The sequence below is a fragment of the Melospiza melodia genome, chromosome 28 (genome assembly GCF_035770615.1).
Source record: "Melospiza melodia melodia isolate bMelMel2 chromosome 28, bMelMel2.pri, whole genome shotgun sequence".
Lineage (NCBI taxonomy): Eukaryota > Metazoa > Chordata > Aves > Passeriformes > Passerellidae > Melospiza > Melospiza melodia.
Genome location: NC_086221.1, coordinates 2036261 through 2049259, shown reverse-complemented (window position 1 = coordinate 2049259; position 12999 = coordinate 2036261). Strand labels below are relative to the sequence as shown.

At 55.9% G+C, this 12999-nt stretch overlaps 2 protein-coding genes across 2 annotated transcripts; one reads left to right on the top strand and one right to left on the bottom strand.

Moving 5' to 3' along the window:
- Nucleotides 1-2180: 2180 nt before the first annotated feature.
- On the bottom strand, nt 2181-4559 carry LOC134430169 (tetraspanin-18-like). Its single transcript, XM_063177723.1, has 6 exons — nt 4503-4559; nt 4067-4261; nt 3447-3521; nt 3115-3180; nt 2568-2651; nt 2181-2228 (listed from the first exon to the last, which is right to left on the bottom strand). Exons 1-6 carry the CDS (start codon nt 4557-4559, stop codon nt 2181-2183), a joined length of 525 nt encoding a protein of 174 aa, XP_063033793.1.
- Nucleotides 4560-6239: 1680 nt separating this feature from the next.
- ADIPOR1 (adiponectin receptor 1) lies at nt 6240-12697 on the top strand. Its single transcript, XM_063178138.1, has 7 exons — nt 6240-6416; nt 7063-7179; nt 7807-7978; nt 8900-9086; nt 10077-10264; nt 11467-11660; nt 11954-12697. Exons 1-7 carry the CDS (start codon nt 6255-6257, stop codon nt 12080-12082), a joined length of 1149 nt encoding a protein of 382 aa, XP_063034208.1. The 5' UTR covers nt 6240-6254; the 3' UTR covers nt 12083-12697.
- The last annotated feature ends 302 nt before the right edge of the window (nt 12698-12999 follow it).

The following is a 12999-nucleotide window of genomic DNA, read 5'->3' as shown; positions in this document are numbered from 1 at the left end:
ACATACACTACGGCACCCACAAAGTTTTGGATGGATTGAGAGGATGAATCAGGCCCTTAAAAGAACCTTGATTAAGTCAATGATAGAGACTCAAATGTCTTGGATAAGATGATAACCCCTAGCGTTACTATGGGCTAGCATATAACCTTGGTCCGACCTAGGTGTATCCCCTTATGAGATGATGTTTGGGTTACCCTTTTTAGCTTCAACCCATGAAGCTGCAACCTATGAAGAGGGGGAAGTAAATGTCATGAAATATGTTAAGACCATAGCCAAAACCTAGAGGACTTACGAAAACAAGGAATGATTCTCCAAGTTTCCCCTCTAGACTTCAAGATACATAAAACCTGGGGATTGGGTGTTAATTAAACCCTGGAATGAACAACCATTGATACCGTAATGGGAAGGTCCCTTTCAAGTGCTAATAACAACCAAGACGGGCGCCAGAACTGCTGCACGAGGGTGGACCCAAGCCGAGTCAAAGAACCTGTGGAAGAACCCAAGGAGAAGACTATAACATCTGAACCAGGTGATAAAACTGACTCTTAAACAGGGATTAAGAGGTAATGAACTGAGGTGATCCAAATAATCCAGAGAATGTTCCAAGGAGCACAGAAAATGGGGAAGGACAGCCAAGTTTGTATGGACTCTGAGACACCTTGATTTCACACCAGGGAAAGACACTTCAGCTCCCAGCAGCAAGACCAGGATTGTATTTGTCAAAAGGGAGGAGGTGTAACGTATTGACATTAGTATGTGACGTATTATTGTGGTTATCTCTCTCTGTGGATGGAAACTACTAGAGTCTGTTAAATGGGAAGTGCTTGGAGGACTAGGAAAAGATCATAATGGAAAAAGTACTAAAGGCAGCTAAAATTGGAAGGTGGCAAAATTGGGAGAAGTAACCAAGGGATGGAGGGCAAGACTGGGTTGGCCTCTGTACTTGCCACCAGGAAAATCATACACACCTGCTATAGGTAGCAACCCTATAAGGCATGGTGGGTGGAAGTAAAAGCCATACCAGACCTCTGTTACTCCCATTTTTGTCTGTCACTTGCCTTTTGTTACAGAGGACTACCCATGCCATGAGAGCCAGCAATCATTTTCTCAGGGAGACCCAAGGTTTTTGCTGCCCTCAACCATGTCAACAGATACTGTTAGGACTCATTCAAGTATAATCAGATACAAGGAGAACAAGTTAAGAGAAGTTGATTTTCCTAGACACTATATGAATTGGATGTTGTAATATGGTTGATGTTGGGTTGGAAAATTTTAAATAAATACGGTTAATGTTGGGTTGGTCAATTTCAAGTGTTGTAATAAAATTGGAAATGAGACTCATTTGCATGAGCCAAATAAATGAGGTATCAAGAGACAAAGGGGGGGATTGTAATGAATAAGGTGTAGTGATTGGCTCATGCAAACAAGGAGTTATTAAGTATGGTAAGAAAAAGTTCTGTTAAGGTTTACAGTTCTTTTGACAGGTACTTTTGTTGTTCCAGTTTGGTTTTGAACCGTTTTCTGCTCTCCCTCCAAGCCTCCCCTCCCACAGTGTGGTTGCTGCCTGGCAGCTTTGGGCAACAGAGCTGTCAAAATGTGGGGCAGGGCCACACGGATACCTGCCCCTTGCAAGAGGTGGCAGGGACTGGGGGACACTTGTGGTGGGACTCTTGGCAGGATAACATCTCACCAGCAATCAAGATGTAAGAGGGGCTCCACCAAGGAGAGCCACAGAGGGCTAACAGACAGACCTTGGGAGGAGCCAAATATACTTGTAAGAATAAGGTCATGGACCCTAGGAGGAGCCAAGTACATATATATATATATATATATATATATATATATATATATATATATATGTAAAGTCACGGACTGTGGGAAGTACTGGGAGGACACAGAAGGACTGTGTATGACTACTAATGTGGCTGATGCAACCTGGAGTGCATAAAAGGCAAAGATGCCATTTTGTGAGCTGAGCCTCTGGTGAGCAGAGAGAGTGTCACTGTGCTCCTAGCGCTGCCCCCTCTTTGTTTTGTAACTTATCGGGTTCTAATTAAATTTTATTTAGTCATTCCCACCAGGGTCTGAGTCGTTTTTACAGTGATGAGCTGGTCTCTGCTGGGTGATGGAAGGCTGAGGCCTCGGCTGCTCCCAGAGCCCTGGGCGTGTCCCTGTCCCACTCAGTCGAAGTTGTAGTAAAGGCAGAAGGCGAAGAACATGGCAAAGATCTGGAATGATGGAGATGGGAAAGGGTCAACCCCACAGCAGGGCCGGGCCGGGCCAGGGGCAGAGAGGGGCTGGAGGATCCCTGGCCTGGGGCCATCCTGTGCCCCTCGAGGGGTCTGGGCCAGTTCTCCTGGTGCTGCACAGGGACGCCAGGGCAAGGAGATCCAGGGGGAGTAAAACAAACCCTTCCTTGTTCCTTCCCCTGCCCTGTCTGCAGCAGAGAGCAGGCTCTGTACCCCAAGACAGACCTGAGCCCATTTGTGCTCTCTTTGCTCACTGAGCAACCCCCTGCCAAAAGGAGTGGATGTTCCTCCTGCCCTGTCCCCGGCCCCCCTCATTACCTCAATGCCCAGCACGGCTAAGCTGCAGGTCCCAGGGAGGGAGATGTACCTCTGCAAGGTCCTGCCGAAGGTAGAGAAGCAGCCCTGGGGCAGAGAGAGGAGGGAAGGGCTCTCTCATGTTCCCCATGGCCACAGGGAGCCCAGAGGACGAGCTGAAGACTTTGGGAGCCACTGGACTGTAGAACCACAACCAGGCAATGTCCCTGGTTTCTGTCCCTCGTGCTCTCCTCCGTGAGCCTGGCTGAGGCTGTGACACGTACACACACTCAGCAGAGTTGTGCCGTACCTGCTCATGGATGTAGCCAGGGCTTCTGTCCCGGCACTGCTCCCACCCCAGGAGCTCTCCTGCCTGCAGAAGCCCATCCCGGGCACAGCATGCCCGTGGCCATGGCATCCCTGGGTGCAGCTCTTGGAAGCGGGAGCCATTCCCAAAATCTTCGGGTCCTAAAACACCACAGCACGAGAACTGGAACAGAAGGGAAACATCATCACCATGGTCACCCTTGGTGGATCCTGTGCATAGCCCAGGAGCCTCCCAGCTGCTCACCATGACCATGAGGGTGTTCCAGGTTGTGGAGAACACCTCAGCACCCTCGTCCCCACCATAGTTCCTCTGCAACTCAGACAGGAAGTGCTCAGGCTGGACCTGCGGAATTGGTGCCAGGGCTGGGACTGTTCCTCTCCCACTCTGCTCAGGACTAGCTCCCTTTGAGGGGAATTGGGCACCCAGTGGATCCCCTCCACCTGCTTTGCAGTTTGTGTTGTGCTGCTGGTGAGGGGAAGGGTGTCCCTCCACCAGCCCCAGTTGCCTGGTGGACTCAGAGCCACGAACATGGCATGACAGAGGGAGGCTGGTGACACTGGGGATGGTGTTGGTACCTGTTTCCAGTGCACCAGGAAGAGAACGGCCCCAATGAGCTGCATGAGGAAGACGAGGCTGACGAGGATGAAGAACTGGAAGGCAGCAGGTGAAGGAGTCAGAGACCAGCGTGATCCCACCAGCAGCTTGCTCACGTCATCCCTGCCCTCCTCTGCACCATCCCTGCCTGTGCCCTGTGTCCCCGAGACCAGGGACATGAGTACAGCTCCTGGGGATGGATGCCACATCTCTGACCACTGTGGCTGCAAGACAGGGGTTAAAAACAAGCAGTGTCTGCAAGGAACTGATGATGCCGAAGAATTGGGGGTCCTGGTGCTCAAACAGGTGTTTTTCTGCCCCTTACCAGCAGCGGGGTCATCTTGGAAATGCCGTGTGAGAGAAGCAAGTGGCTTCAGAGAGAATTGACCCTACTTGGTGGCTTTATAAATCCTCTGGGCTCTAAATTGAGACTCACGAGGTCGGGAGTGGATGGCAGGACATGTTGAGGATGAGGAGCACCAGCTCCTCGCTCCCACAGGAACACCTGCATCCCAGGAACGCCCCCATTCAGCCCGTGACTCCTGCCCCCAGTGCCCCTGGCATATCCTGCAGCCCTTCCCGCCCATCTCCCTTGTCTCACCAGCAGCAGGAGCGGGCGGCTCCGGCGCAGGGCCCCGCAGCAGCCCAGGAAGCCCAGCAGGGACAGGGCGATGCCCACGGCCAGCAGCAGCCACGCGCCCGCGCTCAGCACGGCCCTGGCGGCCACGATGCCCTGGAAACCAGCCGGGTCCACGGCCACCCAGACTCCCATGGTTGCCAGGCACGTTCCCCCAGCCTGCAGGGGAGGTCAGGAGATGATCACGGGCTCAGGGCATGTCCCAGGCTTGGTCCCCTCCCTGGGAATGGATGTCACCCACCCCTGAGCCAGGCAGAAATGTCACCCCATGTGGATGGGGCTTCAGCCCTTGGTTCCCTCCCTGGGACTGGTGTCACCCACCCCTGAGCCAGCTGGAGTTACTGGTCCCCAGGCACAGTTCCCTCCACCCCTGCACTCCACAGGGCCCAGGGGGACTCACAAACACCAGCACGTTGAAGATGAACATCAGGTACTTCATGCAGCTCAAGACACCCATGGGGACACTGGGAGGGGACACACGGCAGTATTTGTCCCTATGGAGAGGAGAGCAGAGCCCTGACCACAGCCAACCCTGACTTGTCCTGGACCCCATGGCTCCAGCAGAATGTGGGGGGATGCAGCTTCCCAAAATTCCCACATCATCTTCTATTCCCACCATCTCCCATAACACCCCAAAAAGCCCCAAACCTGTGTACTCTGCAAATCCGTGTCCCCTCCCAACCACATGTCCCCTTCAAACACCATGTCTCCAGTCTTCTGTCCCGTCTAAACCCTGTGTCCCCTCCAAATCTTGTGTCCCCTACAAACCCATGTGCTCTACAGACCTTGTGTCCCCACCAAATCGTGTGTCCCCTACAAATTCCATGTCCCGTCCAAACCCATGTCCCCTCTAAATCCTGTGTTCCTTTCAGCCCCCACGTCACTCACCCTGCAGGGACAGTGGGCGACCCAGGTACCTCCAACCTTCCCAGGTGCTGCCAGCACCTATATAACATCACGAAGGTCGGAAAATCTCTCCCCCCTTGCTACTCCAGCAGTCCCCAAGAAATCTCTTCCAGCAGCAAGGCCATGAATGATTGATGGGGAACAGGATCCACCATTGTGCAGCCGGCGGCTGGGAGTCTCCTGCTCTTGTCAGCCAAGGAAATTAAACCTGTGGGCAGGGAAAGACGAGCCGCCCCACCAGGCCGGGGGTGACCTCGGCCTTTGATAATTGCTGTGGCCATTCGGGAAAGCCCTCAATGGGCACACGTGGGAGGGCAGGTGGTGCTGCAGGGCTATCGGCTGTTGGACGCAGGGACATCCCAGGTGCATGACAGGATCTGTTTCCTCTTGTTGCCTACTTTAGGAGCTCTCTAAACACAGAGTCACGTTAGAAAGGAAACATCATTTATTCTGCACCCGGAACAAAGAGGAGGTTTCCACAAATCAAGCACACCGAGGGGTAAAAGGTTAAATACAGCAAAATTCACATGAACACGCATATCTAAAGCATATTCTTCGCCTGCCTAATGCGTATTTGTTTTGGTGATGTGACTTTACTCAATGCTTGAAACACAAAGTTCTTAATTACACATCTTCTGATAGAGAAATTGAATTATGACAGTTACGTTTGCAAGAGGTGAGAGAATTCATCCCGGGGGCCGATAATTCCCCTGGACGGCGGTGTCGGTGTCACCGCGGTGTCACCCGGGCCGCTCGGCGCTCCGTCCCCCCGCCGTACCCCGGGTTGCCACCAGGGGGCAACGGAGCGCGGAGCCACAGAGCAGCGCCGCGCGGCCAGAGCGGCTTCCGCCGGCACCCCAGCGGGGCGGCTCGGCCAATCGCAGCGGGCGGCGGCCGTTGGGGCGGGAGAAAAGAAAGACAGACAGTAATCTCGACCAATTATAGAGGGCCTTTTTCGGGGCGGGGCCGTGGCGGGGGCGTGGCCCCGAGGCCGGAACCAGCGCTGTGCGTTCCCGTTCCCTCAGCGTTGCTTCCGGTGCCGCCGCCGCCGCCCGCGGGATGTAGCGGCCGGTGAGGGACGGGCGGGGGAGCGGGGCGTCCGCTGCTTCCAGCCCCCGGGGAGAGCCCTGCCGCCGGCCCCCTCGGTCCCGGTAACTGTGTGCTTCTTTCCCCCCCAGCGCGGCGGCAGAAGGACGCGGAGGGACCTTCACCGGCTGCCTCGGAGCCGCACGCAGCCGCCGCCCCGATGGCGTCCCGCAAGGCCCCCGCCGGGGCGGGCAGCGGGCTTGCGGCCGCCGGCCGAGAGCGGGAGCGGGACCGGGAGCGGGAGCGGGCGCACCTGGAACTCGCCGAGCTGGGGCCGCTCCTGGAAGAGAATGGGAACCAAGGAGCCACCGGCGCGGCCAGCGTGAGCCCCTCCGAGAGCCCCGGGCGGGAGGGATCCCGAGCCACGCTCAGTCTCCGCGCTCCGTCTTCGCGGATTATGCCGGGAATCCGCCTGTTATCCCATTAAGAGCTAGAGGAGAAGGGCTCCGTGTTGCTCCTCGGGCCGGTCCGTTTTCCGAGCAGGCCTAAACTGCTCCTGCCAAGCAGGCATGGAGCCGGGATAGTCCTTCCCAGAGATGTCACCGGGATCGCTGTGTCTGTACCGGCTGTTTCCAGTGCCCCAGCATTTCCACAGGGCCGGGATTCGCCTTCCCGAATTCCTTCCCGGCTGAGGAGAGCGGGAGCTGTGCCGGGACCCAGAGCGTTCCCAGCTCGGAGCCGCCTCTGCTTTGGCGGGCTAGCTCGGGTCTCCCGGCTGGGCCAAGCGGCCGCTCCAGCCTTGGTTGTAGGGATGAAGATCCCTGGTGCTAATCCCACTTTTCGACAGGATAAATCTGGGATTAGCATGCCCGGGATGGGTCAGGCAGCAGTGTGTTGCATAAACGAGGGTGACAGGCGGGTCTTGCCCATCCCGTCAGAGGGATGAAGCGCCAGGTGCTCTCAGAAGGGCAGGGATGATTCCTCTCCCAGGGGCTGGAACGATTCCCTCCTGGCTCTTCTCGCTGCAGGCCGAGGACCCGCCATGCCCAGTGGCCCGCGAGGAGGAGGAGGAGGTGGTGCGGGTGCTGACCCTGCCTCTGCAGGCTCACCATGCCATGGAGAAGATGGAAGAGTTTGTGTACAAGGTACCAGAGCCTGTGGCAGTCCCCCAGTCTTGATTTTGTAGCAGATTCTTCAATCCCTGGGTTTGGGGTGACAGGATGTGTCCACATAAAGCTCCACGTGGCTGCAGCTGGCTCCAGCTCTGCTGGGCTGCTTCCAGCAGCATCCCTGGGAATGGTGTAGGAAGGGGATGGCTGGATGGGGATTGGCCCAGCCATGGTGAGTGGAAACCTGGGAGCAATTCAGATGTTCCTGCAAGCCTGAGTGGGGCCCAGGGGTCCAGGTGCCAGCTGAGGTGTCACCCAATGCCTGCAGTCACTGTGGCTCCTGTGCTTCTTCCCTGATCGATTGGGAATTCCCACTGCAGGGAACAGTCTGTGGATATGGAAGGGTTAAATCTGAGGGTATTAATCACCCCTGACTTCCTGGGGAGTCCTGGAATCGCTCAGTCTTTGTGGGAGCTGAGGTGGGGGTACAGTCACTGCCTGGGAGGTTTTGGAGAGCAAAGGGCAGGATGTGGGTGAGTGCCTTACAGCGTCCCACAGGGCACCTGATGTCAGGGAAGCCAAACTTGCTCTCCCTGAGGAGCATCCCGGGGCTGGGCCGTTGCCGTGGGTTCGGGGCTGCCCTGACCCCCCGGTGCGTTGCAGGTGTGGGAAGGGCGCTGGCGCGTGATCCCGTACGACGTGCTGCCCGACTGGCTCAAGGACAACGATTACCTCCTGCACGGACACCGGCCCCCCATGCCCTCCTTCCGCGCCTGCTTCCGCAGCATTTTCCGCATTCACACCGAGACCGGCAACATCTGGACACACCTGCTGGGTGACTGTGGGGAAGGGGGAGCCCTGGGGCTGGAGGTACTCACATCCTGCATCAGGGTCACAACGGGCTTGGTGCCGGTTCCTCTCAATGCCCAGGGCTCCTGTGCAGATCCTGTGCGTGCATGAGGATCACACATGGAGTGCCTGGAGCTCCTGGAGCCCTTTGGGAGAGAGGGACCAGGGCTGGCTCAGCCTCTGCAGGAGTGGGACAGGGAAATGTGTCCTGGGCAAAACAGGGGAGCCTCAGAGGATGTTCCTCTGAAATGAGTCAGAGGAGGCCACAGAGATGCTTTGAGGGCTGGAGCTCTTCTGTTGTGGAGCTGGGCTGGGAATGCTGGAAATACTTAGCCTGAAGAAAGCTCCAGGGAGACCTCAGAGCCCCTTCCAGTACCTAAAGGGGCTCCAGGAGAGCTGGAGAGGGACTTTGGACAAGGGCCAGGAGTCGCAGGACAAGAAGGAATGGCTTCCCACTGCCAGAGGGCAGGGATAGATGAGACAGTGGAAGAAATTCTTCCCTGTGAGGGTGGTGATGCCCCGGCCCAGGTTTCCCAGAACAGTTGTGGCTGCCCCATCCCTGGAAGTGTCCACAGCCACTTGGAGCAACCTGGGATAGTGGAAGGTGTTCCTGCCATGGCAGGGGGTGGAATGTGGTGAGCTTTAAGGTCTCTTCCCACCTAAACCAGTTTGTGATTCCATGACCCTGTGAAACAGCAGCTCAGCAACTCTTTGCCCTGTGCCTGCCCCTTCCCCTGACCCCAGCCCTTCTTGTTTGCACAAACAAAGGCCTCAGCCAAGGACCCCTTGGTGGGTTACTGAGCACCCCTGGGATACATCCAGCACCTCCAGGAGCATGGCCGGGGCTGTTCTTATCCTGGCTTTGCTAAAATTCCCCCCTGACTTCCCTCTCCATGTGTTCCTGCAGGGTTTGTTCTGTTCCTCTGCCTGGGGATCCTGACCATGCTGCGGCCCAACATGTACTTTATGGCTCCTCTCCAAGAGAAGGTGGTGTTTGGGATGTTCTTCCTGGGAGCAGTGCTGTGCCTCAGCTTCTCCTGGCTTTTCCACACTGTGTACTGTCACTCAGAGAAGGTCTCACGGACTTTTTCAAAGTGAGTCAGCATGAGTGTGGTTGTGTGGTTTCCTGGGAGGTTTTGGGTTTTTGCAGGACTTCCTCTTGGAAAGCACTGCATTCCCAAATGTTTTATCCCTGGGGGAAGAGAGCATCAACCCAATCCAGCATGGAACTGAGGGGAACCATGACAGGGTTCTGGAGGGTTCTGCCTGAGCACCTGAAATGTGCCAGGGCAGGGGCCTCGGGTGCATGATAAAGATCCTGGGACCCTGCAGCTCCCAAGGGAGCAGGATCCTGGCTCCCACAGGAATGGCCTCTGTGCTCCCAAGGGAACAGGCTCTATGCCCCTTACAGTAGTGAATTGAGGAGGGGTCTCGCTCTCATGGGGCAGCTGGGGGCCACAGCCAGTTTGGCAGGTTCCAGTTTACTGGGTGCTTTTAAAAACTTTTGGTTTGGATCCAGTTTGGACTGAAGCCAAATGGAAAGAAGAAACACAAACGGGATTCCCAGGAGAGTGGGAAGGCTGGTCAGTGGTTTATGCCTGTTCCTTGGCTGCTCCAAGGGTCAAGCTCCCATCAGCCTTTGCAGTGAGGCTCTCAAGTGACATTCTGCTCCCATATGGCTGTTAAAGGCATTTATTTGGGTGCTGCTTGCTGGGAATCCTGCCCATCCCCTTTGCACAACCGCCAGAGATCCCATGGGATTCTGTCTCCAGAACAAATCCAGCAGGAATGCCCTAGTGTGGCTGGGAAGGCAATGGGGGCAGTTCAGGGGCCATGTTTCTGTGGTGAGATGAGTAGAGGATCACAGATCCATGTGCACAGGGATTTGTTCCCAGTGCTCCATCCTCCTCTTGCCACCCCCCAGCATTCCCACTGTGCCCAGGCCCTTTCTCCTGTCACACCTGCCCAGCACACCCCTCCTGCCCAGTGACTCCACTCAGGTGCAGGCTGGACAGTTCCCACACGTGGAGGGGGTAGATTTTGGGGCTCACCTGTGGCTCTCTGTCATTGCACCCTTCCTGCAGGTTGGATTATTCAGGAATTGCACTGCTGATCATGGGGAGCTTCGTCCCGTGGCTCTACTACTCGTTCTACTGCTCCCCACAGCCAAGACTCATCTACCTCTCCATCGTCTGTGTCTTGGGTATCTCTGCCATCATTGTGGCACAGTGGGACCGATTTGCTACCCCCAAGCACAGGCAGACCAGAGCAGGTAGGAGCTCCCTCCTCCCCCAAGACCTGGGAGGCACTTCGGGCCAATCCCATGTGGGAGAAGCTCTGGGCACCTGCAGGATTCATTCCCCCTGAGCAGCACACAGGACTGCAGGGAGTGGCCTCCTGTCTTGTCTTGCTGCACTGGGGATTCATCTCCTGAGCAGAGCCTGAGGCTTGGAGTTTAAAAATAGCCCTGGGCAGGCTGGGGCTGTGCCTTTTCTGCCTTCTCTGGGAAGCAGTTTAGCAGCAGGAACCTGCAGCTGGGGTGGAGCAGGAAGGCATTCCTGAGCTCTTGCCTACCAGGCTGGCTGGTCCCTGCCTTCCTGGGGGTGGAGTGGGGGGCTGCCTCCAGCCCTACACCCCAATTTACCCCAATCTTAATGGCAGATCCCATCAGCCTTGCTAAGCACCAGGAGACACCTCCCTCCCCAGCTCCCAGGGGTCCTGAAGCAAATGTCTCTCAGTACACTGTCCTGGCTACGTGAGTGAGGAAGGACCAAGCTGAGACAGATGCCACCTGAGAGCCCTCAGAGGAGGGCAGGGGACAGACAGGACTCACATCCCCATGGCTCCTCCCCACTTCGTCTTGTGCCCCCAGCATGAGCAGGATGCAGCTGAATGCCACCCAGAGCCTCCCCAGGCCAGTGTCACTATGGTGCCCCTTGTTCTCTGCCAACTCATCAGGCGCCAGAGTTGAACATTTCAGCTACTGCTGAGCTCCTTCCTCAGGAGCTGCAAGAAATTACTTTCTTGGAAGGGGTGGCTGTGTTCCTGGTGCAATCCAAAAGGCTGGCACCTTCCAAAATGTCCATTCCTGTAGCCAGGAGCAGGAGCTGCTGCAGTCCTGCATAAGAAACACTGGGTGAGTTCTGCCCAGTGAGCATCGGGGCTGTTTACCTGGGATGTGGAGCTGTGGGCCCCTCATTTTGTGAAGGATAAGTGCCATGAGGACTGGAGAGGTTTAAGTGCTTGGACAACGCTTTCAGGCACTGGGTGAGATTGTTTGGGGGTCTCCAGTGCAGGGCTAAGAGTTGGACACAATGATCCATATGGGTCCTTTTCAGCTTGACATATTCTATGAATTCAGTGAAGAAAAGATGCTTTGCTAGCACAGGATGAGGGATCAAGGGGAGTTTGTGGGAGGAGTGGCTCCCCCTCCACACTTGAGCTCTTTTCCCTGACCTCCTCTCTGGGCCGCAGGCGTGTTCCTGGGGCTGGGACTGAGTGGGGTTGTGCCCACCATGCACTTCACCATTGCCGAGGGCTTTGTGAAGGCCACCACGGTGGGGCAGATGGGCTGGTTCTTCCTCATGGCTGTGATGTACATCACGGGCGCTGGGCTCTACGCTGCCCGCATCCCTGAGCGCTTCTTCCCGGGCAAGTTTGACATCTGGGTGAGTGTGGGGGTGAACAGGTTGTCTGGGGGCAGCTCTGGGGTCAGGGGAGGGGGCACTGAGGGGCTGGAGGCTGGGGGTGTCCAGCTGTGCCTCAGCACATGCTGGCAGCCAGACCTTGAACAGGTTCTGTGCGTGGGCAGGGCAAAGTACAGGGTGGAAATCGCTGCTGGGGGCAAGAGTGGGGAGCAGAGCACGGAGCACGGTCCTGGAGCAGCGAAGCGGAGGAGGAGGTGTTGATAATGTGGCTGTCCCCTTTGATGTGGTCTGAAGGCTTTTTTGCTTCCCTGCAGTTCCAGTCTCATCAGATTTTCCACGTGCTGGTGGTGGCTGCAGCCTTTGTCCACTTCTACGGGGTGTCCAACCTGCAGGAATTCCGCTATGGCCTGGAAGGGGGGTGCACAGATGACTCTCTCCTCTGAGAGCACCTGGTTTTAGTACAAGCTTCCTAAGTGCTTTTTAAACTCTTGTCTTTGCTAAAATCAAAGGAAGACTCAAAACCATTTGGGGTTGTTGGTTTGTTGTTTTTTTTTTAAAGAAACAAAAAAATAAGAAATGGATAAATCCTTTAGCAAAGTTGTTGACCAAATCCTCACCCCCTTCCCCACGCACTGTGCTGGGGCTGCAGGGGCACTCCCGACTCCTCCAGACAGTGTTTTAGCTGCACTGGGATCACCTGCTGCTCCGACAGCACAGGGAACAGCTCCCTGCTCCCACACAGCCGAGCACATCCCGCTCCTCACGCACCAGGAGTTCTGCATATCCCCCACAGCAGTGCCTGGCTGGGGCAGCCCCAGGCATAGGCACACACTCATGTAATTTAAAGTTTTAATTGTCCTTTTTGTTTTGTTCTGTTTTCCTTGACAAAGTAATGTAAACATAAATGAAAGAATATTTAATATTTAATACTAAGCTTTAAGACAACGCGCTGCCACCGCAGTCCTCGGCTCCCTCGCTGTCGGGAGGAAGGACAGTGTTGTAGGGAATGTAGAGCTGCTGTAGCTGATTGAAATAAAAAGGTCAATAGTTCAGTGTCACTGCTGTGTCTCTGTCCATTTTTGAGGTGGGGAAGAGAGGGCTCTGGACACCCCAGGAGCAGGGCAGGAGTGCCCCAGGGCAGTGGGATCCCTCCAGCTGCGGTCAACTCTGAACTGGGCTGGAATAAACCAGGAAATTGGGCATTGTGGTGGTGACAGGGCAGGAAATGGCCCTGGTTGGTGACAGCTCCAAGACTGACTTCCCTTGGGGCTCAGTAGGGCAGAAGAGGTGTCACACACAGGTAGGGTGGGGGCAGTGCAGGACTGTGCTCCAGGCAGGGGCTTCTGGTGCACAGGGGACA